Source organism: Anomaloglossus baeobatrachus, chromosome 4, assembly GCF_048569485.1.
Source record: "Anomaloglossus baeobatrachus isolate aAnoBae1 chromosome 4, aAnoBae1.hap1, whole genome shotgun sequence".
Lineage (NCBI taxonomy): Eukaryota > Metazoa > Chordata > Amphibia > Anura > Aromobatidae > Anomaloglossus > Anomaloglossus baeobatrachus.
In genome coordinates this window covers 324,791,632-324,819,558 of record NC_134356.1, presented here as the reverse complement: position 1 = coordinate 324,819,558, position 27,927 = coordinate 324,791,632, and the positions used below count along the sequence as shown (strand labels likewise).

Sequence of the window (27,927 nt, the reverse complement as noted above, 5' to 3'; positions counted from 1 at the left end):
AAATATATTTATCATTAAAATATATTTAAAATATGTAACAAGCAGTACATATGTGTGTTATTATCATAGAGGAGAGATGCTTTGCTTATATGTGAACCCTTTAGATACAGTATGAGACTACATTACATTTCCTATTAACCAAATTCTTGCAAAAAATTACATACAGTTATGGTCGAAAGTGTTGGCACCCTTGAAATAGTTTCAGAAATTTAAGAGATTTTCCAAGAAAATTATTGAAATTACACGTTAGTTCATGCACATGTTTATTTACTTTGTGTCGTTTGGAACAATAAAAAAGGGGGATAAAAGGCAAATTGGACATAATTTCAGACAAAACCCCAAAAATGGGCTTCTCAAAATTGGCACTCTCAACTTAATATTTCGTTACACCCTTTGGTATAAATAACTGCAATAAGTTGCTTCCTATAACCATCACAAACTTCTTAAACTGCTGAACTGGAATTTTGGACCACTCTTCTTTTGCAAACTGCTCCAGGTCGCTCATATTTGAAGGATGCCTTCTCCCAACAACAATTTTAAGATCTCTCCACAGATGTTTAATGGAATTTGGATCCGAACTCATTACTGGCCAATTCAGAACTCTCCAGTGTTTTGTTTCCATGCATTTCTTGGTTCTTTATGAAGTTTGTTTGGTCCTGCTGGAAGACTCATGACCCAGCAAACCCAGCTTTCCAACACTGGGCACTACATTGCCATCCAAAACCCTTTGGTCATCTTCAGATTTCATGAAGCCTTGCACACAGTCAAAGCATTCAGTGCCAAAAGCAGCAAAACAAACCCAAAAAACATCTTTGAACATCCACCATATTTGACTGCACGTACCATGCTCTTTTCTTTGTAAACATTATTCCATTAAATTAAACAGTAGAATGATGAGATGTACCATTAAGCTCTTTTTTGGTCTCGTCTATCAACAAGCTTTCTCAGAAGGATTCTGGCATAATCCCGTACATTTTGGCAAGCTGCAGTCTAGCTTTTTTATATCTCTGTGTCATCAGTGTGGTCCTCCTGGGTCTCCTGCCATAGCATTTTATTTCATTCAAATGTCAACAGATAGTTTTTGCAAACAGTGATATACCCTGAGGCTGCAGGACTGTTTGAATGTCTTTGGAACTTGATTGGGGCTGCTTATCCACCATCCAAACTATCCTGTGGTGCAATTGTTCATTAATTTTTCTTTGCCATCTACATCCAGGGAGATTAACTACAGTGCCTTCTTGATTATGTAGTGCACTGTGGATAAAGAAACATCAAGATCTCTGGAGATGGAATAGTAACTCCTCAGGCAGTTCTCCTCTCCTCTTTCTGTCCTCCATACTTAATGTGGCACACACAGACACAAAATGCAATGATAGCATCAATTTCTCCCTTTTTTATGTGGTTTCAGGGGTGATTTTCATATTGCCCACACGTGTTACTTGCCACAGGTGAGTTTTGAACCAGCATAACATGCTTGAAACAAAGTTGTTTACCCAAAAATTTGCAGAGGTGCCAACAATTATGTCTAGACTATTTGGGGGATTTTGAGTAAAATTGTGCCCAATTTGCCTTTTCTTCAGTTTTTTTGTGTTGTTCCAATCGAAAGCACACAAAGAAAATAAACATGACAATATATGAATATATGACAAAATGTGTAATTGTAAAGCTTTTCTTGGAGAAGTGCTTCATTTTCTGAATCAATTTCTAGGATGCCAAGGGTGCCAACACTTTCAGCCATGACTATATAAATGTTTATAAGATGTGTCTTTTCTTAAGCCCAAAAATACTAATATTCTCTAAACGTTTTTTACAAAATAGCAAGCTTACGACCAGGATCCATACATTAGGACCCTTAGTCCTGGACTTTATCCCATGAGACATTGTAAATTAATGGCACAGAAGTTCTTGCTCTTACAATTTAACTGTGTCTCACAGCCAGCAACCTGGGTAGAAGACATAAGCGGTTTATTACAGCTTCTGCCTTCTCCTTTGTTATCTACAAAACAGTCAGTGAGTGCTAAGCAGCAAATTGCGACATCTGTACTGCAAATGCTTCTGTAGCTCCTGGCGATCACATTACTACTTGGTCTCTGCACAAAAAAGCATACCTGCTGGCTCGTAGCAGACTCAGCTCATGTCTTAAAGCAAAACCTGGCAAAGCAGGGAGCTCCTATAAGGCTATGTGCGCACGTTGCATTTTTTCCTGCGTTTATGCAGCATTTTAAACTGCAGAGTAAACGCATGTGTTCTGTGTCCCCAGCAAAGTCTATGAGAATTTTGCAATATCCATGCGCACGTTGCGTTTTAAAACGCAGTGTTTTGCATGCCAAATTTTTGACAAAATTGGTGCGTTCTAAAAAGCAACGTCACTTCTTTTTTGCATTTTGGATGCTTTTCCCACTCTGTCTATGGCAGCGCAAGCATCCAGAATGCATGAATTCTGCATCCATTCCGCATTAAAATACTTCCAAAACGCAGCTTTCGGCAGCATTTTGAAATGCACATGCAGTGACAAAACCCTGCAGAATATTTGTCACGGCAGAACACAACATGCGCACACAGCCTTAATGCCCCAGTTACAGCTTTAAAAAACTAAATGAAAAATTTAATCTTTTATGGCCTCTTGGAGGAAAATGTAAAAAATACAAATATTTATAACATATTTGCAAAAGAAGTAATTAAAATACAAAGTCTTCACTACAAAAAATACAAATAAATCTGTTATATTTTATATAAAATACATTTTATTTCATGAATAGAAAAAAACCCTACACATATTAGGAATCTAAGCTACTGTAATACGGTAACTTTGAGAATTTATTCTGATTGCATGGTGTAAAACGTGAAGAATTTTTAAATAAAAAATTAAACCAGAATCGCTTTTTCCTATATTTATGAGGCCAAAAAAAAACCTAAATTACACAGTAATTTAAATGTTCTCTAAAATGTTAGTATTAAATAATACAATTTTTCCCGAATAAAACAAAGTCTCATTCAGCCACATTAGTATAAAAATGAAAAAATAAGCTTACAGCGAAAAGGAGAAGCAAAAAGGAAAAAAAAGCGCATTTTATTTAAGTCCATTCAGGTCTGGTCTCTAAAGGGTTAATAGGGAATTATGTGGCATAACCTATAATCTATATTTAATCCTGATAGTCTGCAGTAATGTAGTAGCAATAATGAAATTCTGGAACATCCCTTGTGAATACACAGAAAGTGTAAGGGACAACATTGTTTCCACAATTGCATATCATACCACTATTTGATTGCTTTCTCATAAAAATATGGGAGGGATAGCCTTATGAGCATTGAGGAGCAATTCAAAGCAATCATAGTGTTGGCAATAGAAAGTATTATCTCACACAACCAGCCCATCAAAGTCTCATAATACTTCATCTTTTTCTCAATAGGATAAAAAAGGGATGGACAAATGTCAGACACTATAGAAGAAATAATAGAACAAAAATCATTTCAATCAGCAGAGGCTGACAAGTGAAGAAATATATACAAATTTTTAAAATGAGAAGCCATAAAGCAATTAAAAAAGATATCTGGGCCATCTAAGACGGTAATAAAAAAATAAAAAAAAAAATCAAATGTAATTTTATGTGAGAAAATAAATAATGATTGTCAGCAGGAGAAAATAAGAAAACAAGATTATGCTAGTAAAATGAAGATTCCTAAATATGCACTATAAAAATGTAGCAATGGAAATCAATATTAAGCACCCGTCACATGTTAATTCCGTTTTGACCACCATTTGTACGTATGTGTCAGCCATGTGTCATCCATGTGCCATCTGTGTATATGTGTCTCCGGCACATGTGCTGTCCATGTGACATCAGTGTGACAGAAAACAATTGCATGATTCCCTCAAGGTAAAGCAAACAGCTGTGGGCTAATACTATCAGGCTGGGAAGGTCCATGGATATGGGCACTTTCCAGCATAAAAATATCAGCAGTCAACCACCCCAGAAGTGGAGCTTCACATTACACGTGCCAATTCTGGTGCTTCGCCTCATTTTTTCCCAATTGCCCTGGTGCATTGATAATCAGGGTAATGGTAATTGGGGTTGATGTCAGCTGTGTAGTGTCACCCTGTGTTAGTAATGGAGAGGTGTCTATCAGACAACCCTATTACTAACCCAGTAACAAAAAAAATAAAAGACACACAAACAAAAAAAAAAAATCAATAAACAACCTAGAAACTTTCCCTTATTTACCATTTGATTTTTTAAAAAAACCCATACAGTTCTGTTGTAGTCTGGGGAATCTGCTATAATCCATTGAATCCATCATAGTCCATAAAAGGATATCTGAAACCCCCCCACAAACATGTAAACAGAAAAATAAAACAAGACACTTATTCTCATTTACCACTTTAATCAAAAGAAAATTAAAATGCCCAATCCAGGGAGGATTCCGAAGAGCAAAGTCCATAGAACATCATTCTGACACGCCATAGACTTTGCTAACATTCAATTTTGGATCATGCTGTATTGCTCGAGACCCAGCGCCTCAGAAGAGTGGTGATATTTGCAACACTACTACTCATCAGAGTTGCCAGGTCACCAGGTCACTCCGAGTTATGCTGCGGTGCTTGTGACCCGGCACCTCTGAAGAGCAGTGACATGAGTAACGTTACGGCTCATCAGAATCGCCAAGTCATCAGGTCACTTTAGTTTACACTGTGCTGTTGATGAGCAGTAACGTTACTGATGTTACTGCTCATATGAGGTCATGGGTCCAACGCAGCGTAGTGTGACTCTAAGTGTCACATCAATTGGAGTGCCTGGTGCTAATTTTTCTATATATGGACTTGGACCCTACCTGAGCACCCACACCCTCAAAGAAGTGCCATGATAATTTTTCATTCTAAGTGTCCTGGTGACCCGATGACACTGAACAGCAGTAACGTTACTGATGTCACTGCTCTTCAGATGCGCCAAGACTCACACAGTGCCGCGTGACCGGGAATGACCTGGTGATCTGGTGACCCTGAAGAGTAATGACATTAGTAATGTTATCAGTGTTATGAATCACTGGGTCACCAGGACACTCTGAGTCACACTACATTTTGTGGGAATCGACAACTTGGATGATGAGTGGTGACATTAGTAAAGTTACTGATTATCAGCAGTGCAGCATGACCTGGAGTGACCTGATGATTCAGTGATTATGTAATGTTACTGATGTCACCACTCTTCAGAAGGACTAGGTCTCCTGCAGAGCAGCGTGACCCAGAATTACCTGTAAGAAAAGTCTATGGAGTGTCAGAACAATGCTCCATAGACTTTGCTCATCAGCAGCATCAGAGCAGCTGGGAATTTTTTTTCTTTTGAATAAAGGGGTGAACAAAAGATAAATGTCTTGTTTTATTTCTCTTTGCTTGTATGTTTGCAGGGTTTTTTTTTCCAGATATCCTTTTTGGGATTATGACGGATTCAGTGGACTAAGGCTGAGCTGCATGTATTTTTTTTAATAAAATAGTAAAAGAGGGAAAGTTTCAGGGATTTTTATTGAAATTTTTTTTGCGTGCATTTTTTTTAGATTATGGGGTTAGTAATGGGTGTGTCTGATAGAAGCCTCTCCAGTACTAACAACAGGGCATAGTGCCAGCTGACACTAAACAGCTGGCATCAACCCCATAATCCTTTACCCCTATTGCCATTGCATCAAGGTAATCGGGACGAGCCAAGACAAAGTGCATGCTTTGTGATGCACCACTTCTGGGGCAGCTGCGTGCTGCTATTTTTAGGCTGGGAAGGGCCCAATAACCTTGGACATTTCCAGCCTTATAATATGAGTCTGCAGTTGTATGCTTTTGCCTTGCTGGTTATCAAAAATAGTGGGGCCCCACTACATGTTTTCTTTTAATTATTTATTTGGTTGATAGATAGATAATAGATAGCTGTAAAATCTATCATCTCTCTCGCTCTCTATCTATTATCTTTGCACAACTTTAAAACTTAAAAGTCAGTAATTATCTGAATGCATTTAATTCTGCTACATGTCAAATGGACAGCACACGGAGGTCACATGGATGTCATCCATTTGCCACATATGTTTTTCACGGACCCATAAACTTCTTTTCCCTCTTTCAAACCATGCAGACAGTAAAAAATGAACATTTCTGTGTGGATCACACAGAGACAAAGCCCATTTGAAAACACAAAGGTGTTAAAATCAACACCTATTTTAATGACTGTCAAATACAGCAGCAGTCATGGTGACCCATCCGGTAATAGGATTGAAAAAGTCAACATTATGGCCACGTCTCACTAAGCAACATCGCTGCTGAGGCACGACTTTTGTGACGCAACAGCGATGTTGCTAGCGATGTTGCTGTGTGTGACATCCAGTAACAACCTGGCCCTTGCTGTGAGGTTGCTGGTTGTTGCTGAATCTCCTGGACCATTTTTTAGTTGTTGCTCTCCTGCTGTGAAGCACACATCGCTGTGTGTGACAGCGACAGAGCAACAACTGAATGTGCAGTGAACAGGGAGCTGGCTTCTGCGGACGCTGGTAACGAATGTAAATATCGGATAACCAAGAAGCCCTTTCCTTGGTTACCCGATATTTACCTTCGTTACCAGGACCGCCGCTCTCAGGCTGTCAGTGCCGGCTCCCTGCTCCCTGCACACATAGCCAGACTACACATCGGGTAATTAACCCTATGTGTACTCTGGCTAGGAGTGCAGGGAGCCAGCGCTAAGCGGTGTGCGCTGGTAACCAAGGTAAATATCGGGTTGGTTACCCGATATTTACCTTAGTTACCAAGCGCAGCATCGCTTTCACGCATCGCTGCTGGCTGGGGGCTGGTCACTGGTTGCTGGTGAGATCTGCCTGTTTGACAGCTCACCAGCAACTCCTGTAGCGATGCTCCAGCGGTCCCTGCCAGGTCAGGTTGCTGATGGGATCGCTGGAGCATCGCTTAGTGTGACGGTACCTTTAGTCAAGTCTTAAATGGAACCTCTCACCAACAAAAACATTATTTACCTGAAAAAAATGTGGTAATCTGCAGGTTTATAGCATTTAATTCATGATTTCCAGTGTAACTAGAAGAGTGGCTACTATGAGAAAGTGAAATTATTTTCTCCCGGCAGCCACTCATTTCCAGTCATTGAGGCAGTACAAGGAATTTTAACAGTCATTATTCTTGACTCAAAGTCTACTCTGCAGTATATGTGTGTAGTGCTGGCTGTGAGTCTAGGTGTAGACAGAGTGGTCACAGTGCACTCACTGTATAGTGAGAAGTGACTGTTAAAGCCCCCTGCCCCACCCCAATGACTAGAAGCAAGCAGCTGTAGGGAGAATATAATTTTATTTTCTCCCTGTAGCCTCTGTTACAGTAACCCATCCAGCAATGATTTCAAAACTATTTACTTGCTGATTAATATAATTTCTGCAGGTAAATAGCATTTTTACAGGGTATGAAATATTACTATGTTAAAACTTTATATGGAATTTACAATTCAGAGTATTGCCTTTATTCTATACCATACTAATACTGTTTGTCTCATCACAACATTCTCAGTCCGTATGCCCCATGAATGTTATACAGGGGTTCCTATCTAAGTCTTAGTGCTGATATTTACTCTGCAAGAGCAGCTCCCATACTGGTGGATCAGACACAGCTATGCATTACGCAGATTGCCATTAACGTTTTTGACCGACTTGATATAGCTATATACCAGTATATAGTCAGTAAGAGAGACTCTCTGCAAATGCAGATCCCTACTTGTAAACCAGACACAGCTATGCTTTACATGAAAACCTTTCATTTTATTGGCTGGCTTTCTACGGCTATATGCCAGGACATTGCAAATACAGAGAGGTACTCTGGAAGAGCAGCTTCAACACTGGTGGACCGGACATGGCTATGCATTAAATAGACGACCATTCATTTTATTAGCTGTCTCATTACAGCTATATGCGAAAATGCAGCCAGTACTGATAGGTACTCTGCAAGAGCAACTATGCTATTGGTGGACCATACACATCAATGCATTACATAGATGACCATTCAGTTTACTGGCCAGCTCATTATCGCTATATGCCATTATGCAGCTAGTTCTGCAAGGTACTCTTTAAGAGCTGCTCCAATAATATTGTACCAGACACGGCTATGCATTACAAAGATGACCATTCATTAGTACATATAAAGTACAGGGAGCCAATATGCAATAGCAGCTCTGAATTTCATGCACCAGACATGTCATTGCATTACTAGGATAGCCATTCATTTTACTGGCTTAAATGCTGCTGCTATATGCCAGTACATCGCCAGTACAGAGAGCAAAATGAACTCCCATAATGGTAGACCAGAAATGTCACTGCATCACAAGGGTAGCCATTCATTTTATTGGCTGAAATGCTGCTGCTATATGCCAGTACATTGCCAGTACAGAGAGCAAAAGCAACTCTCACACTAATGGACCAAACATGTCAATGCATTACTAGGATAGCCATTAATTTTATTGGCAGAAATGCTGCGGCTATATGCCAGTACATCGCCAGTACAGAGTGCAAAAGCAACTCCCCCAATGGTGGACCAGACATGTCTTTGCATTACAAGGATAGCCATTAATTTTATTGCCTGGCTGACAGCGGCTACCCCTGGACAATCCAAAGTCTCTGACTTCTAGTTCTTAAAAAGGTTTGTTTTCAGAAGAAAACTCCTTGAAACTTATATTTTTCACTTGGGAATAGGCCTACAATCATATGGTAGATCAAAGGTGAAGCAATTACATTATTTTTCTCTAATGGTGGTATCCAAGAAAAGACAGGAGTCACCAAATCAAAGACATATAGGTATGGTCTTTATGTCCATACCGTACATTTTAGGCTATTTTTACTTATATATTCTCCCCATTCATGCTATCTACTTTTAGATCTCCGTGTTGCAGATATGAATGTATAGCAATTGATTTGCACATTATTTGCATCTCATTATTAATTATGTGCCTTTTCATTTGTGAAGGGCCTCATCACCACTTGAACTAGTTTATTTCTGCATGCCGTATTGGTTAATATGTACTTACATCTTAAAGCATGTTTGTGCTTTTTGCCACAGAAAATCAAATAAATATAGAAAGGAAAGCAAAAAAACCCAGACTCATAATTAAATAATAACCTTTCATTCCAAAAATGACTTGTGACAGTGAGAATTCATGCCAAGAGACCTAAACACGTTTCACTCCTCAGAAAGACAGAAACTAATATACTGCAAACAACCATTATTGTCAAACGTGAGCCGGCAGTTTAGCTGTCAGACGCAGACAGCAGTGGGCATATGTCAGCAGCAGTAATTGAAAATATACAATACAAAAAATAAGAAAAATAATGTAAAAGATATCAACACATGTAACTTCATATCAAGTGGGACGTACGGGGAACAAGAACTTTTTCTTGTTTTAAATCATTCACATATGCTCTTGGCTCCTTATTTTTCCATTTAGTCCTGCAGATTTGTACTGCATTTCCCATAGATTGATCATTTCCTCCCCTGGTATAACGGCCTCTACTCAGTGCTGAACTACACAAGACACTAAGAGTGATATACGCATTCAACGATTTCTGCCTTGTCACATGTCATCAGGAGAAATGACTATTCAACTGCTTTTAAATTGTTGAAAGTGTAGTATAATGACACTACTGCAGTCCCCACTGCATAGTTTGCATGCTGCCACTGCCATTATCGTCTGTCTGTTAAATATACAGCTATACACTGCTGCCTGTCTACGCTAACAGATGTATAGACTCCAGAGAAATTAGTTTACATGGTTTTATGTGCAAAATGTCTTTCTCTACCAACAAGCTAGTACCTACAAACAATTACAAACAGCTTTTGTACTTTAATGCCGATAGGTGTTTTTGGAACATTTGTACTATATAGTGAAATTATTTTTTGTGAGCAAAAACAATTGGGAATGCAACTGTCTGTATAAAGCATCTGTCTTTAGACTATCTTCAGAGTCTAACCATTGATGGGTAGTTTATCATAAAGCCAAGAGGCGTTCTATACGTCTTCAAAAACAGAAAGCCTGGAAGAGTTTGGGTGGGTGAATTTTATACACCTCCATATCCTATGGTCTGTGAGGACTGGGGAAAACTAGTTATTAATCTTGTCCATACAGCATTGTTATATGAACGTGTGTAGGCCATGGTTCTGCAGGAGTCATAGTAATGAAAATCAGCATTATAGGTAATAAAATGGGGCCCGTACTGCATATATCTGAGATTTCAGAGAAATACATAAGTTTTCTCTCTCAAATTTTAATAGATTGTAAAAAAAGTGCCAAAAAAGTGTAAACGCTAAAATACCTTCCATATATGACTATCTGGTATTGCACTACCTGTATAAGTACTATTTTTTTCGTATTATAAGATGCACTTTTCCTCCCAAAAATTTGGGAGAAAAGTGAGGGTGCATCTTATAATCTGAATGTAGCTTACCGGGGTGGTGGAGAGGGGTCCAAAGAAGCCAGGGGAATGCTGTGGCAGCTGTGCGGGGTCTGTGGCGGCTGGTGCTGAGGTGGCTGTGCGGAGTCTGTGGCAGCCGGTGCTGCTGTGTGGGGTTTCTGGTGGCTGGTGCGGCTGTGCGGGGTCTCCGGCGGCTGATGCTGGGGCGACTGTGTAGGCTCTTCAGCGGCTGGTTTGGCTGTGCCAGGTCTGGGGCAGGTGTGCAGTCTCCGATGGCTGGACTGGCGCTGCGGGGCGGGCAGTGAGGACTTCAATAATGTCACCTAGAGTCAACGTTTGCGTATATGGAGCTCTCGGCTCAAGCTCTCATCTGCGCATGTGCTGTCTCCGGCCCATTGGTCTCCCAGCAGCGGACTTAAGAAAAATGGCAACTGAAGGTTGCACTTGCGCAGATAAGATATTGGCTTGCCATTGAGATGAGAGCTCAATCTGCGCTGACTCCAGGCACCCTCTCTTTGAAACTCTCTCCGCCCGGCACAGCCACAGCCACAGCCCCAGCATGACTGCCCAAGTACCAGCACAGCTTCCCCAGCTGTCACAGCCCGAGCACCAGCCTCTTCCGCAGCCCAGCAAAGCCTACAGATTTCTGGTTCACTCACCATCCCTGCCTCCTGTGACTCTGCTCCACCACTGCTGCTGCCCCATCCGGTAAGCCACCACTAGATTATAAGAAAGACCCCTTTTCTTTTCACCTTTTTGGTCTGAATTTGGGGTGTATCTTATAATCCGGGGCGTCTTATAAACCGAAAAATACGGTATGTACATTGCTAGTATGCATGGATTAGTTAAGGCCAACTTTATTTTAACCTGCTAACAGCAGCCCAAGTCTTGCCTTTTTCCACTTTTTTCAGTGTAATGTGGGGACCAAAGTGGGATATTTATCTCAGCCCAGGTAAAAATTGAAACTGCTACTATAGCGATTTGAAAGCAAATTTCTGTACTCTAATAATGCGTTTTATTTTTTTAAAAAATGTTCTTGTGTTTAAAAAAATGAACTTTTATTTTGCTGTCTCACATGAGAATGAAGCAGGGAACATAAGATCTTCAACCTTTGCTTTCTTGGATCTTCTAATCACGCCCCCCCGGCCGTAAATTACATATTGCATTCATTTATTGTTATGGTCAAACTGTGCATGCGCATGTGCGCTGCAAGTCAAGGGCAGAATAAGTCTGTGGGAAGAGATGCATCTCCAGTCCGACCTCATTTGCATATGCTAAGTTTCTGAATAGGAGTTAATTTTTCAAAGAAACTAATATTACCATGTAACAAAATATTGTAACTAATGCACAAATCATCATCTATACCAATGAAGTAGTGGTTTAGGACAGCCACGGACCCAAATGGTTCCCTAAAATGACCGCTCCAGTAAGATGCCGAAACTGAGCTGAAAGGATTTTATACAGGTGATAAGACAGAGTATGCATGCAGGGAATCAGAAGTCAGAACAGTCATGGTGACAGACCAAATGTGAATTCCCAAGCATTTTCTGAGCACTGCAGATTACACTATTTTAACTTTTGTGTAGACACCTTCCTTTCAGTTTTAAAACCCTGCATTCTGAGCATTTTATGATGTAGGTCACTTCTGGTTTTATGGAGGTGTAGCATTAACATCAGAGTTATCTAAATTATTTATTTACACAACTCACAAAAAGTTAGGGATATTTGGCTTTCTGGTAAAATTTATGTAAAACGTAAAATTTCAACCGACAGTGATATTTTATCATGAAAAGAGGGCATTTAAGTAGAAGAACGCAAGGTTATTTCCTCCTCTCAAAACAATTAATTGATTAATTGAAACAAAAAACAACAACAGTGGTGGTTAGACCCCTGAAAAAATATCAGTGTCTTAAGTTGTCATGTGGCCTTGAGCATCAATTACAGCTTGAAAATGATGTCTCATGCTGTTCAAAAGATGAGATATTGTCTGTTGTGGCATGGCATCCCACTCTTCTTCAAGGTCAGGGAGGTTCTGGGGTACAGTTTACGAGTCTCTACACAGTGACTCAGCTGGTCCCATAGGTTTTTTTATGGGATTCATGTCTGGTGAAAGTGCAGGCCACTCCAACTGAGGTACTCCAGTTTCTAGCAGACATTCCCTAATAATGTGACCTCGATGACCTGGAGCATTGCTGTGCAAAATGTTTAAATTAGGCTTGTGCTGTTCATTCACATGTTCATGGTGGTGACAACAGTGGCCGATGCATAGCTCTCTCCTTGACATCTTGAACATCATTGATGGCCATCATTTCTGTTCAGCATAAATCAACTTTCATCAGTGAACAGCACTGAGGCCAACTAGTCCCTCATCCAGCAATGATTACTGTGCCTGGTGGTGTGGTTAAGTACCCTTGCAGATCATCTATCATGCAGATCATGCTGATGTAAATGGCTTTGAATGGTCTAATATGACACTTGAGTGCCTCTCACCTCCCTTAAATGTGCTTTAAGCTGTGTGGCATTCTTCATCTGGTTCCAAAGATTATTGCTCACAATGAAGCGGTTATCAGTGTGGGACTGGGCCAAAGGACAGCCACTTCTATGCCTTTCGATGATTCTGCCAGTATATCTGTATTTTTGTTGTTACCTTCTGATGACACTCTAAGCCCTCAGTGGCTTCTTCGGATTCAGAACATTGTATTTGAAACCTTGCAGGTACTGTTGATCAATTGTTAGGTGTTGTCTTGGTTTCATGATGTCAAAATGAGAACAGAATGATGAGGAGAACTGTTTAATTACCAATTCTAATTGAACCCCAAAATTTATTGGGCGATTCATGAAACAAAAACATGTTGTGAATTTTGCCATTAAAGCCTGCTTTACACGTGTCGATTAATCATGAGTTCGCATTTGCTATCGCACCCTCCCCCATTGTTTGTGCGGCACGGGCAATTTCTTGCCCGTGTCGCACAAAGTCGTAACCCCCCGTCACACGTACTTACCTCCCGAACGACCTCGTTGTGGGCGGCGAACATCCACTTCCTGAAGGGGGAGGAACGTTCGGCGTCACAGCGACATCATACAGCGGCCGGCGAATAGAAGCGGAGGGGCAGAGATGAGCGGGACGTAAACATTCCACCCACCTTCTTCCTTCTGCATTGCCAGCAGGACGCAGGTAAGCTGCAATTCATCATTCCTGGGGTGTCACACGGAGCGACGTGTGCTGCCTCAGGAACAATGAACAACCTGCGTGCAGAAGGACGCTCGATTTTTAGAAAATGAGCGACGTGTCAACGAGCAACGATAAGGTGAGTATTTTTGCTCGTTCACACTTGCTCATAGCTGTCACACGCTACGATATGTCAAACGATGCCGGATGTGCGGCACTTACGACGTGACCCCGACGACAAATCGTTTGATAAATCGTAGCGTGTAAAGCCCGCTTAAGCTATTAGAGGCCAGGAAGCTGTGCAAAATGTACTGAAACACTGAACACTGGGACGTGCATTCAAAAGGTTACAGAAAGTGGTCACATTAAGGGCTCATGCGCACGTAACTGCTGAATATTCTGCAGCGATTTGACAGCACATGTGCGCATCAAATTTCTGCAAAAACACTGCATAATGGATGCAGTTTTTCTGTACAAAAAAAGCCGATCTCATGTGCTATGGCTGCTGGCCCCACCGTAGACAGAGTGGAAGCTGCATCTATAGCGCACAGAATAATTGACATGCTCATTTTATGAACGCACGGATTTGGGTCAAAATGTTTGCACCCAAATCGATCCTTTCAGAAAAGCAACGTGCGCATGTCTCATGCAGAATCTTCAAAGATTGTGCAGGGGATGCAGGCATTTACGCTGCAGTGCTATATGCAGCGTAAATGCATGCAATTACGCAACGTGCGCATGAGCCCATAGTTCACCTTAAAAGGTTAGAGTGCATTTTAGAATCATCCTGAAATTTCACCCCAGAACCAAATATCCCTAACTTTTTGTGGTAGAGCATATCTTTTTTAATGAAAAATAAACAACATAAATAATTACTAAGATCAAGTATGAAATATGTCAACTGCATCAGTTTTTCACCCTTAAATATAGATTTTTCACACTGAGTGTACAGTTTTCTTTTTTTGCCCATACACTAGCAATGTGCTTGTCATGCAATTCATGCATAAGAAATGAGTACACATGCTTTACATGAGCTATCGTCTAAGCCATTTTGAAAAAAAAAAAGACACTTGTTTTCAATACATGCAGTCTTATCCCTTGTTTGCTCTTTAAATTTTTTATTGTTCAGTAATTCATACATAAAGAAAGCATTAACATGCCCATGAGAACTCTTAAAAGTGAAAAAGAACATAGAGTTGGATGCCTCAAGCAAGCCACTGCATGGTTCATAGCCTAATGCTTGAGAAACAAGAACTTTTCTCAGAATTGATCACTTTCCTTGTTTTAGAGTGAAATGCTCTCAAGAGCTTAAATCCGTCTTCCATCTACTCTAGGTTTTATTACTTCTTTTGTAATATTTAACACATCTAAAGACACCTTCAGAAGACAAATCTTTAATTTTAAGGATTTAATGGTCTACGACGAGGTGTAATGCCCGATGTATCTAGTTTGTCATGTGCAAATGTAATAATAAATGAATTATAGAGACAGACTTACATTAAGATAGCAAAGGTTAAATGAATGATCATACAATGGATTGCGGATCCTCTTCGATATTATGCATGCTTTAACAATATTAACCAATGGGACTTGGTTATGTGATATATGAAAACTATTTCCCTATGGGTTCTCCATAAAAAAAAATTCCAAGAACTACATTGTTATACTCGCAATGAGTTATATATTTTAATGTATTGTTTGTTCATGGCTAGTTTAATGCCTTAAGCTGATTTACAATAGCAAAAAATCCAATCTCCCTATACATTTTAATTGCTGCCCCTGAAGCTTGGCAGGTTTAATTGCCTGGAGTCTCCTAACATGTTATTGCATACACATCTATTCAACCATTCATTTCAGATAGTGACTTGAGTGGCAGAATTATGTTTCACAGGAGAGTTTATCTTAGAAGACCCAACAACCAAGAAAGTTTCCTTATTGTGGTACCCTATTTTCAGTATCAGATTGGTCTGGTCTCTGCAGGTAAAATTATCTATTATTATGAAGAAGATGCAAAATTCATGGCTTCTGTAGCCCTATTGCTAATGCTAGACTGGTTGGCATACCTTCAGGGATCTAAGAGGTGCATAATGGGGTTTGTATTCTTGGATTACTACTCAACAGTTGCATTACCATACTTTACTGTTGCAGCCAAATACCTGAAATGTCATACTGGATATTTCCACCTTCTCAAATTGTCAAAGTAGGGTCTCAAAAGTTCTACATTTTACCTATTCTTTTCCTATGCGAGTCCAATTATTGCCACTAATTTACAGAATAGACTCAGTCAATGGAACACTGGCCTTATGCTAGATCTTGCAAAAAACAATTTTACACTTACCTGCCGAGCTGACCGGATCACTTTGTGCAATCTTTATTCATAGTCCAGGTTAGTGCTCTCTGGCTATGGACAGGAGCTGTGTAAATTTTCTAAGCTTTTGGCTTTCCTGGTAAGTCATTTGATTCTCTGATCTGGCGTGGCATCATCTATGTGGTATGCAGCGAACAGGAGACATCTCTCTAGCTCGGCTAATCATGAGCCAAGCCTGGGATCTCGAAGGAAAAGGAAATTTGTGCAGCTCCTTTCCACGACCAAAGACTAACTTGAACCATGGACCGGGGTCATGCAAAGCGATCCAATCATCTCTGCTTCCATCGTAATTTAGGTGGCTAATCTATATTGTACAAAAATACATACAGCTTCACTCTAGAATGCTAACAATAACTAAGGAAACTCTGGGTTAAAATGGCATTTCAAGTTAGGTTCCTAATATATAAGAGATCACCTTGTCGTTGGTTAAAGGGCTCAAATGCATTGGCGAATACATAAGCTAAATACCTTTTTTCAAATATTCCTATAGCAGTAATACAATACCAGAGTTCCCTTATTCATTGTTAGCATTCTAGAGTGCAGTTGTAGATATTTTTGTCGTTCTATTGTGTTTTCAGCTGGCACCTATCCCCACACCTGTTGGATGTGCAGGTCAGGTTTGTTTTATATATATATATTTGTGGTTTATCTATATTGTAGACATGAAAAAAAAAATCTAATTATTCCTAGATCATTCACACTGTCCTACAAGCAGATCATAGTTTTGATATGTGTGTAACTCTAATTTTATGTGATATTATTTTTGTTTTCTGTTTTTCTGGCTACATGCTGCAATAGTTCTTTTATATCATATTATGCATTTTTGTATAATTTCAGTGTGTTAAACACTATAAGAATATTGTATATTCTGGACCATATTTGCATTATCATGCCTTGTGTTCAAAGAATTTTTTTTCTGACATTGAGGATCCAGTCCTTTTTTCGAGCACAACACTTGCAGCATGCCGACTTCTTTTTGTATTATGTATATTTTGGACTATATTTGTATTATCATGCCTTGTGTTTATAGAAAAAAAAACAACATAAAACCTAGCAAATACACACACTGTACTATGTATATTCTTGACTACATCTGCTTATCATGCCTTGTGTTCATAGAAAAAAAAAATATCAAACCTAGCAAATACATACACTGTACTATGTATATTTTAGATATTTGCATTATCATACTTTGCGTTCAAATAAAACAAATAGCAAATATACACCCTTTACTATTGTTTTCCCAAGACCTCCTTTTTGCCTCCATACTTGTACATTCCTCACCCAATGACCTCCAAGACTTCTCCCTGGTATCCCCCATCCTCTGGATTTCTGTGCCCCAAAATGTCTGATCATCCACCCCATTTAGAATTTAGATGCAGCCACACTGAATACAGGGGCTTTTACTGTGATTAAAACCCAGACCTATCGCATCCCAGACAAGAAGTCTACCACTAGACCTATGAGGGCATGTACATTCCCCCATTTAGAACTTAGTAGACTTTAAACCCTTAAACTCCCATCTGTGCCAGTCTTTCATTGTTAGTTTGTTCACTGTAATCTATATTGGTATTTTGTATGTAACCCATTTTTATACGTATAGCACCATGGAATCAATGGTGCTCTAAAAATAATAATAATAATAATAATAATAAAATAATAAAATATTATACACATATCCTACGCAGCCCTAAATAGAACTCTTACATCACCTCATTATTAGGATGAAGCATTAAAACAATATCTCCAAGGTTTGCGTCGTACAATTTAGTAAACAGGAAAGTACCACATTTGACATCACTGATTAAGGCCAGGCATTTCCAACGCTCCATACACATTTCTGAAATCCACAATGCATCAATTTTTAATAATTCCACTCTCGCTGCTCCATTAAAAAGATGGTAGGGGAAAGATTTTAGAGTAATTAATGATATAGTTAGCTGCTAAATATTAATAGGAATCGTAGTTCTGCATAAAATATAACATATAAACCTTGCCAATACAGACACACCAGTAATTAAAGTTGAATATGTAATTATGCTGATTTATAAGACAGGGAAAAAGTTACACTTTTCCAGGCTCTATGTAAACCGTGGGTAATAGTTAAAGTTGTATTTTATGGTTTTAATAAAAGGGCAATGCACTTAATTTAGTGCTAGTTCAGAGCTGGCTTGAAGATCATAATCAGTCAGATAATGACTATGTACAGTCCGGGGTACTTTTATGGATATTGGCTCAATAAGGAGGATTTTCTGCTTTTGCGTCCCTCACAGTGATAGCAGCAGGATGTTAATAAATATGATGTGTCTCTCTAGGATCAAATGTAGGTATTCTACAGATGGGACTATGGTAAAACGGATGCAATCCTGTATACAATTTGTTAAGCATAATAAACAGTGTTTATGTAAGCAAAACAAGCAACATTCTGCTGTTATTATCTAAGATTAAATGAATGGAAATGTTAGAATCATAAAACATACAGCAGTTAATAGCGCTAGTAATCTGAAGGGAGCGATTCTATGTCTATCTGTAAAGGTCACAAACCAGGCATCAGTTTAGTACCCTTGTCCAAAAAAATAAATAATATTAACACATGATAACAATGGCCATTTATACAACTAAAAACCATTAATATGTATATAGTACTTACAAAACATTAGAAATCGTATTCTATAATGAGGCCAAATAAAACTGTATTTATACCTATGCTGATAAATTCTATAATCCTTGCCTCCATTATTACACTACTTCTGTTCTTCTATAATCCTGTGCTCCAATATTACACTACTTCAGTTCCTTTATCACTGAATATACTCTAAAGGGTACTTTACACGCTGCGACATTGCTAGCATTTGCTGGCAATGTCGAGCATGATTACACCCGCCCCCATTGCATGGCCGATATGTGGTGATCGCTGCCGTAGCGAACATTATCGCTACGGCAGCGTCACATGCACATACCTGCTCTTCAACGTCGCTCTGACCGGAGAACCGCCTCCTTTCTAAGGGGGCGGTCGTTCAGCGTCACAGCAGCGTCACTGAACCGCCGCCCAATAGAAAAGGAGGGGCGGAGATGAGCGGCCGGAACATCCCGCCCACCTCCTTCCTTCCTCCTTTTCTGGTGGACGCAGGTAAGGAGGTGTTTGTCGTTCCAGCGGCACACATAGCTATGTGTGCTGCCGCAGGAACGACAAACAACATCGTACCTGCAGCAGCACCAATATTATGGAAATGAACGACGTGTCAACGAGCAACAATTTTGCATGTTTTTGCGCTCGGTGATCATCGCTCATTTGTGTCACACGCTGAGGTGTCACTACCGGCGCCGGATGTGCGTCACTAACGACGTGACCCCGACGATATATCGGCAGCAATGTCGCAGCATGTAAAGTACCCCTTACACCTTTTCAGGTAGTTTTTATTATTATCAAACTGTGCTATAATATATATATATATATATATATATATATATATATATATATATAGATATATATATAGATATATATATATATCTATATATATATCTATATATATATATACACAGTATACATGTAATAATATTCAAATAATGTGGATTTAAATACTTGGGCACATGTAAATGAGTAAATCTGTGAAGATGTCTATAGTATCTAGCACCAAGACAGTAGCTGCAGATGTTTGAAGTCGCGTGTGCTGCAAAGAATGGGTTCTCAATAGGTCAGGCTTGTTTTTCCAGGCCACAGACCAATAATAGAATTAATACATGGGTCAATTTAACAACTTGAGTTTTTCTTCAAGTATCTCAACCATTCCTGAACAATTTTTTTAGCATGGCAGAGCACATTATCCTGCTCAAAGAGCCCACTGCCATTTGAGAATTCCATTGCCATGAAGGATTGTACCTGGTCTACAACAATTCGGTGTAAGTGGTACAGATGTGTCCATCCATACCTTTTCACATTTAGAGGAATTATCCAGGACAATTTTATTTTTTTCTCATGGGACTAAGATTTTCCAGGCAGGTAGTAGCTAAATACTTGCCTATTCTGTCCGGCACCAGTTCAGAATGGACTTGGTCTGCTCCTGCCAGCAATTCTGCTGGTTCATTTAAGCTCATGTCATCAGACTAGCTCTTCCTCTTCCGGCTGCTCTGTTGATTGGCTGTGACTGCCAATGTCATGCTGATTGAGAATTAGGCAGAGGAGAGCCAGCTGTCAATCAGCATGACATAAGCTACAATTTCCCATAGGCCCCCTTCACACGTCCGTGAAAAACACGCACGTGTGTTACGGGCCGTTTTTCGGGTCCGTGTCCCGTTTTTGTGTCCATTTTTATGGTCCGTGTGGCACCTGTGTGAATTGCGTATGCTAGCCGTGTTTGTGTGCAGAACGTCCGTGTGTGCGTGTGGAATTAACGTGTATGTGTACGTGTAATGTCCGTGTGTAATGTCCGTGTGTGTGATGCACAATGTCGTTTATAAATGTCGGCTGACAGCAGACAGAGTTGCGCGATGAGAATGAACTCGGGTGAACTTCACCCGACTTCATCCTCATACCGCGGCTCTGTCTGTGTCGAGTACTGATTAGCGGTCACCTGTGAAGGATTCACCGGTGACCGCTAATCCCCCGAGTGACTGAAGTGTCCCCCCCTCTCTCATACTCACCGATCCCCGATCACCGGCGCTGCACGGCATTCACACTGCTGCGGCGGCTTTTACTATTTTGAAAAAGCCGGCCGCTCATTAAACAATCTCCTATTCCCTGCTTTCCCCGCCCACCGGTGCCTATGATTGGTTACAGTGAGACACGCCCCCACGCTGAGTGACAGGTGTCACACTGCACCCAATCACAGCAGCCGGTGGGCGTGTCTATACTGTGCAGTAAAATAAATAAATAAATAATTAAAAAAAAACGGCGTGCGGTTCCCCCCAATTTTGATGCCAGCCAGATAAAGCCATACGGCTGAAGGCTGGTATTCTCAGGATGGGGAGCTCCACGTTATGGGGAGCCCCCCACCCTAACAATATCAGCCAACAGCCGCCCAGAATTGCCGCATACATTATATGCGACAGTTCTGGGACTGTACCCGGCTCTTCCCGATTTGCCCTGGTGCTTTGGCAAATCGGGGTAATAAGGAGTTATTGGCAGCCCATAGCTGCCAATAAGTCCTAGATTAATCATGTCAGGCGTCTATGAGACACCCTCCATGATTAATCTGTAAATTACAGTAAATAAACACACACACCAGAAAAAATCCTTTATTAGAAATAAAAACACACACACATTCCCTGGTTCACCACTTTAATCATCCCCGAAAAAGCCCTCCATGTCCGGCGTCATCCAGGATGCTCCAGCGTCGCATCCAGCGCTGCTGCATGGAGGTGACAGGAGCTGCAGAAGACACCGCCGCTCCGGTCACCTCCATGCAGCAAATGAAGACAGCCGTGCGATCAGCTGATCTGTCACTGAGGTTACCCGCTGTCACTGGATCCAGTGACAGCGGGTAACCTCAGTGACAGATCAGCTGATCGCACGGCTGTCTTCATTAGCTGCGTGGAGGTGACCGGAGCGGCGGTGTCTTCTGCAGCTCCTGTCACCTCCATGCAGCAGCGCTGGATGCGACGCTGGAGCATCCTGGAGTACGCCGGACATGGAGGGCTTTTTTGGGCTGATTAAAGTGGTGAACCAGGGTATATGTGTGTGTTTATATTTCTAATAAAGGATTTTTTCTGGTGTGTGTGTGTTTATTTACTGTAACTTACAGATTAATCATGGAGGGTGTCTCATAGACGCCTGACATGATTAATCTAGGACTTATTGGCAGCTATGGGCTGCCAATAACTCCTTATTACCCCGATTTGCCAAAGCACCAGGGCAAATTGGGAAGAGCCGGGTACAGCCCCAGAACTGTCGCATATAATGTATGCGGCAATTCTGGGCGGCTGCTGACTGATATTGTTAGGGTGGGGGGCTCCCCATAACGTGGAGCTCCCCATCCTGAGAATACCAGCCTTCAGCCGTATGGCTTTATCTGGCTGGCATTAAAATTGGGGGGAACCGCACGCCGTTTTTTTTTAATTATTTATTTATTTATTTTACTGCACAGTATAGACACGCCCACCGGCTGTTGTGATTGGGTGCAGTGTGACACCTGTCACTCAGCGTGGGGGCGTGTCTCACTGTAACCAATCATAGGCGCCGGTGGGCGGGGAAAGCAGGGAATAGGAGATTGTTTAATGGGCGGCCGGCTTTTTCAAAATAGTAAAAGCCGCCGCAGCAGTGTGAATGCCGTGCAGCGCTGCGCCGGAGATCGGGGAACGGTAAGTATGAGAGAGGGGGGGAAACTGACCGACAGACTGTGAGAGAGGGACAGACAGACAGAGAGACCGACAGAGAGACTGACCGACGGACTCAGGGAGATTGACGGACATACACAGAAATAGAAAGAATAGCCGACATCACTAGAAATAAAAACACCAAACGGACACGGACTATAGGTATATGCATACGTGTTTACTAACGTGTGTGCACATACCCATAGACTTTCATTGTGTCCACGTGTGCGTGCTCCGTGCAGATAACGGACATGCATCCGTGCCAAACGCAAACACATACGGATCACGGACACGCACACACGGACATAATGAAATAACGGACGTGTGACCACAATCATAGATTAACATTGGTGCACGTTTGGCCGTGTCTCCGGTATATACGGAAACGGACCAAACACGCACGTGTATCACGGACGTGTGAAGGGGGCCATAAACTGAGCAGAGTAGAAGAGAAGAAGCTGCTCTGTTGATGTGATGTCAGCAGAAACTGCAGAATCACCTGCAGGAGCAGAGTCTGTGACCATTCTAAGCCAACAGATGTTTGCGCCAGGCAAAACAGACAGGTAGTTAGCAACTAGCTGCCTGTAAGTTATTACGATAATCGGAAAAAATAAAATAGTTACATTTCTTCAAATTCAATATATGAGCAAGGCATGCTAACATAAACCCGATCAACTGCAATCCACAGCATTAATACTGGTTGTCTTCTTATAGCTACCCATAGCATAAATATCTCCAAAAAAAATTAATATATCATGCTTTTTTTTTTCAAAGCTGCTCTATTGACACTTAATTTGGGAAAGGTCAGGTAGGGAAGGAAAAATCTATGTGTCCAAATAACATCTACGGTTAGTTCCACTTGAGTCTCTGTTTCAGTAAAGAAAAAGATTTATTTTCTGGAACAGGGAATCGACCAGAACTAACCCCAACAGTTACTTTGGCTAGGGTAGAATATTTGGATGGTGGAACACAGAATGGAAGTTGTTTGGCGATGCCAGCTGAATGTGGATAGTAGGTACTCTGGTGTCTGGGAGACAGAATGGAGATTGCCTGGTGATGTCTGCTGCCTGCTGCACATAGATAATGGGTACTGTGGTGGCCAGGGGCTGTGTCAGGGGACTGGGGTATTTAGCTCAAGGACTTGAGTGTCTCAAGCACCCCATTGCTCGATCGAGTACAGAATAGTGCCAACATGTTAGTGCATCACTACTTATGAATCTTTTGAATCCTCATCGGATGTTATTCCTTGGATCATCTTTGGTAGAGATAAACTAGTAAGAACACTCAACAAGACATGCCATTATAGACATGCCATTATAGATATATGACTAAAGGCCGCTTTACACGCTGCGATATCGTGACCGATATCGCTAGCATGCATACCCGCCCCCATCGGTTGTGTGACATGGGCAAATCGCTGCCCGTGGCGCACAACATTGCGCGGACCCGTCACACTACTTACCTGCCTACCGACGTCGCTGTGACCGGCGAACCGCCTCCTTTCTAAGGGGGCGGTTCATTCGGCATCACAGCGACGTCACACCAGCATCACCGAACTGCCACACAATAGAAGCAGAGGGGCGGAGATGAGCGGGATGTAACATCCCGGCCACCTTCTTCCTTCCTCATTGCGGGCAGCCGCAGGTAAGGTGAGGTTCCTCGTTCCTGCGGTGTCACACATAGCGATGTGTGCTGCCACAGGAGTGATGAACTACTTTGTACACCGAGCAGCAGCGGTATTCGAGAATAGGGGGGCATGTCACCGATGAGCGATTTTGACCATTTTTGCGACGATTCAAAATCGCTCATAGGTGTCACACGCAAAGACATCGCTAAAGCGACCGGATGTGCGTCACAAATTCCCTGACCCCAACGAGATCGCTTGAGCGATGTCACAGCGTGTAAAGCTTAACCATACCAATTTTGCCTTATCAATAACACCCAAAACCCCAAACTTGCCCATTATTCCAGTTTTTAATACATTTGCTTCAAGGACTGACTGTTTATGCACTTGTTTCTCTAATCGGTTTCAGAGCAGACCACTCAAATCTATTAAATGCATATTTGTCAAGAACTGTCATCGATAAAGGTGGTCTAAAGATGACATCCCAGCAAGGCTTTATTTATTAACAAAAAAAGTTAGATACATTCTAACATTTTATAGAACGCAACTGAGTGGCATCAAAAAGAGGAGTGTTAAGCGGGCTTTACACGCTGCGACATCGCTAATGCGGAGTCGTTGGGGTCACGGATTTTGTGATGCACATCCGGCCGCATTAGTGATGCCGTTGCGTGTGACACCGATAAGCGATTTTGCATCGTTGCAAAACAGTGCAAAATCGCTAATCGGCGACACGGGGGTCCATTCCCAATTATCGTTACTTCAGCAGTAACGAGGTTGTTCGTCGTTCCTGCGGCAGCACACATCGCTGCGTGTGACGCCGCAGGAGCGAGGAAGCTCTCCCTACCTGCCTCCCGGCCGCTATGCGTAAGGAAGGAGGTGGGCGGGATGTTACGTCCCGCTCATCTCCGCCCCTCCGCTGCGATTGGGCGGCGGTTCAGTGACGTTTCAGTGACGTCGCTGTGACGCCGCACGGACCGCCCCCTTAGAAAGGAGGCGGTTCGCCGGTCACAGCGACGTCGCCGGACAGGTAAGTATGTGTGACGGCTCTGGGCGATGTTGTGCGGCACGGGCAGCGATATGCCCGTGTCGCGCAACAGATGGGGGCGGATACCCACACTAGCGATATCGGGACCGATATCGCAGTGTGTAAAGTAGCCTTTAGTTTCTTTTATAACCAAATGTCTCTACTAATCTCGACTAGAGTGAAAAAAGCTTTATTGGCTGCTTGTGCAGTTTTGTCCTGTAATCATATAGAACAAACACTTATAGACATGCCAAACAGCTCCTTTTTCAGAACAAGAGACTATGTTGTAAAGTGCCACCTATGACAGGTGGCTATGTTATAGATGAGAGTCTGATTGACTTTCCTACACTGACAAGCATCCCAAAAAACACTGTCTGTAGATGGGGTTCTAGCTTGACTTTTATCCCTGGTCATGCAGCAAGACACATCAAAAAGGGTTGGACATTTTCTTCCAGGGTAACCACTTCTTTTGGGCAGTACTTTGTGAAATAATCTCTTTTGTTCTGCAATTGAGTTAATTTGCATACTTTTTCCCCAGGGAGCATTGCCAGTAAGATTCCATACTCAGCTGGTCCCTTTAAGAGAACCAGTTCTTTCCCCTATACGCACACTCCAGTAATAAATTTGGATACATTTCTGCTATAATTAATGCCACTTTCAGGAGTAAAGTATAGTGAATCTTTAGAGCAGTACTAAGTAACACTGCTGCCGCTAATCTCCGCCAATTTAACAAAATAAGTGTCAAATCTGGCATTAAAATGGCAAAAGTCGCAACTGTTTTGTGCCGGTACAAAAAATGGTATGGTACAAAAAATTGTAACTGCTATATGCTATAAGTTTTCTTGTAAATAGTAAGATGAATTCGGACCATAGTGTTTGATTTGAACAAAAAAATGATAATCTAATATGATGAATGAATTGCACAATTATTTTAAGTGTTGGAATATTAACTAGGACTATCCTAAAGTGCTTCAACGTAGCAATAATTGTACAAATTTGGAGCAAGGGTATGGCGGCAAGAGATACAAACCTAATTTCTAGAAAAAAAAATGTACAAATCTTTCTATGTCTCTGTCAATTAATCATGTTTCTGTAGTTTACCTTACCTTAATAACTTCTTAACTTAGGCCTTATTTAGATGTCAGTGATGTATCTTGTATGCAAAAATGATCAGAGTTTCATCAAGGATTTTTTTTTCAGAGTTTTATTAGAGTACAGTTGAGTTTTATCACTTTTTCTCAACTTTTTCATATCAAAAATTGAGTGAAAAAACAGACCGCACATGGATGGTATCTGAGTGCAGTCCAACTTTTTCACTAACTTTTTGGCCATTTTCGAGAGTGGACATATCTCAGTGATTTTGTGCATACCACTTGGGCCACAAAAATACACAGACATGTGATCAGCCCATAGACTGCAAAAGGCATGAGTTGTATTCACTAAAAACACAGATACAACTCATATGAGAAAAAATAAACATCTGAATGAGGCCTAGGCAACTGTTTTATGAGGGCTAAAAAAGTTACGTGACTGACTGTCACAACTGCGTACACCAGAAGGTAGTTAGTGCATTCTAACAATGGCTTTTCAGTGAAGTAGAAAGTCAGAAGTTTTGTGTTCACTTCTTGGCCACGTGACATTGTTTGTTATTTTGTAACGTTAGGTGACTTTAGTATGGACAGACAGTGTCAAAGCTGTGCCTCTTCATTTAAAAAAAAAATTGTAATCTACTGTTAATCGTTTGTTTTGAATGACTGGATACAGCAAAAAAAAGTGTGAACTTTTTGACGGCACTTACATGTGGGGTTGGGGTGAGCAGCCTGGACTGCTGTTTCCATTGCTGTCAATGTGATCCAGTGAGCCATTGAGGTCTTCATGTACTGCTTGGAGTAAGCCAGTGGATGCATTATTTATCAAACCTGTGTTACTCAGCAAAGGTAAACTGCTTTCTGCCAGAGCAGCCTAATAGGAGACAAGAGAGGAACATTAACCATTTTACTGCCTGCTTTTTTATTTACAAAGCTATAAAAAAAAATCAGTCATCAGGTTTATGCTACCTAATCTACTTCTTCATTATGTGCTTGTGCTCCGGAGTCCTTGGTATTCATGAGTTATGGCTACATTATCCCCTGATGCTGATTGCCAGCTTTCTCCCTATACACAGTAAAGATAGAACGGCAGGAGAGCAGGAGTTGGTGTGCAGCTGCTCATGAATAGGAAAACTCAGCGCTGAGTTTTTGTGACAACTATTAGAAGGCACCCAGCAAGTGGCCCAGCTCCAGAATTAGGATCTCTGCCAATACTATATGCTGACCATAGATGGGCAGTGCAACAGATTTCCTTTAAGGCTGGAATCACACAATCGTATGGCATCCGATGCACGTGTATCGCATGCGATATCCTAATGACCCTCAGCTCCCGTGATGCTGCAGCGTGCTGCCAGCATGAGCCGAGTGTCATGCAACTGTGATCCGATCCTGTGATCAGATCACAGCTGTGGAGAAGGCAAGAGCTGCAGAGGAGAGAGGGATTAATCTTCCAATCTCCTCCATTGTCAGCAGATGCAATTATCGCACTGCACTCGGATGTCATCTGAATGCAGTCCGATGTTTCCCTCACACCCATAGACTTGTATGGGTGCAGGTGACACGTCTCTCGCTGAAAATCGCAGCAAGCTGTGACTTTTCGCTCATGCAGAATCTGGGTGAGACCAAAAGCTTACCATCTGCTCTCTCTCATCAAATAACATTGGTCCAAGTGCAATGAGAGATTTTCTCACATTGCACTCGTCCAAGTCATACATTTGTTTGAGAGTGCCTTAAGGCTGGAGATACACTTGCATGTGACTCACGTGAGGATTGCATTGCCTGGACTGGTCGATTGCTCTCCAGACAGGAGCATGTTGGCTACATAAAAATACATGAAACAGATACACTCAGGCCAGGAATGCTGTCAGTCAGTCAGGGCAGTGCGATGCAATCCTTGTGCGAGTTCACATAACTGTG

General features: G+C 41.4%; 1 protein-coding gene across 13 annotated transcripts in view; it reads right to left on the bottom strand.

The window, feature by feature from the left end:
* FOXP2 (forkhead box P2) overlaps positions 1-27,927 on the bottom strand; it is a 328,235-nt gene that overhangs the window by 26,072 nt on the left and 274,236 nt on the right. For all 13 annotated transcript variants that reach the window (XM_075345016.1, XM_075345023.1, XM_075345025.1 and 10 more), the window contains one exon: positions 26,721-26,884. In XM_075345016.1, coding sequence (XP_075201131.1) covers positions 26,721-26,884 — 164 coding nt within the window. The remainder of the gene's footprint in view (positions 1-26,720; positions 26,885-27,927) is intronic.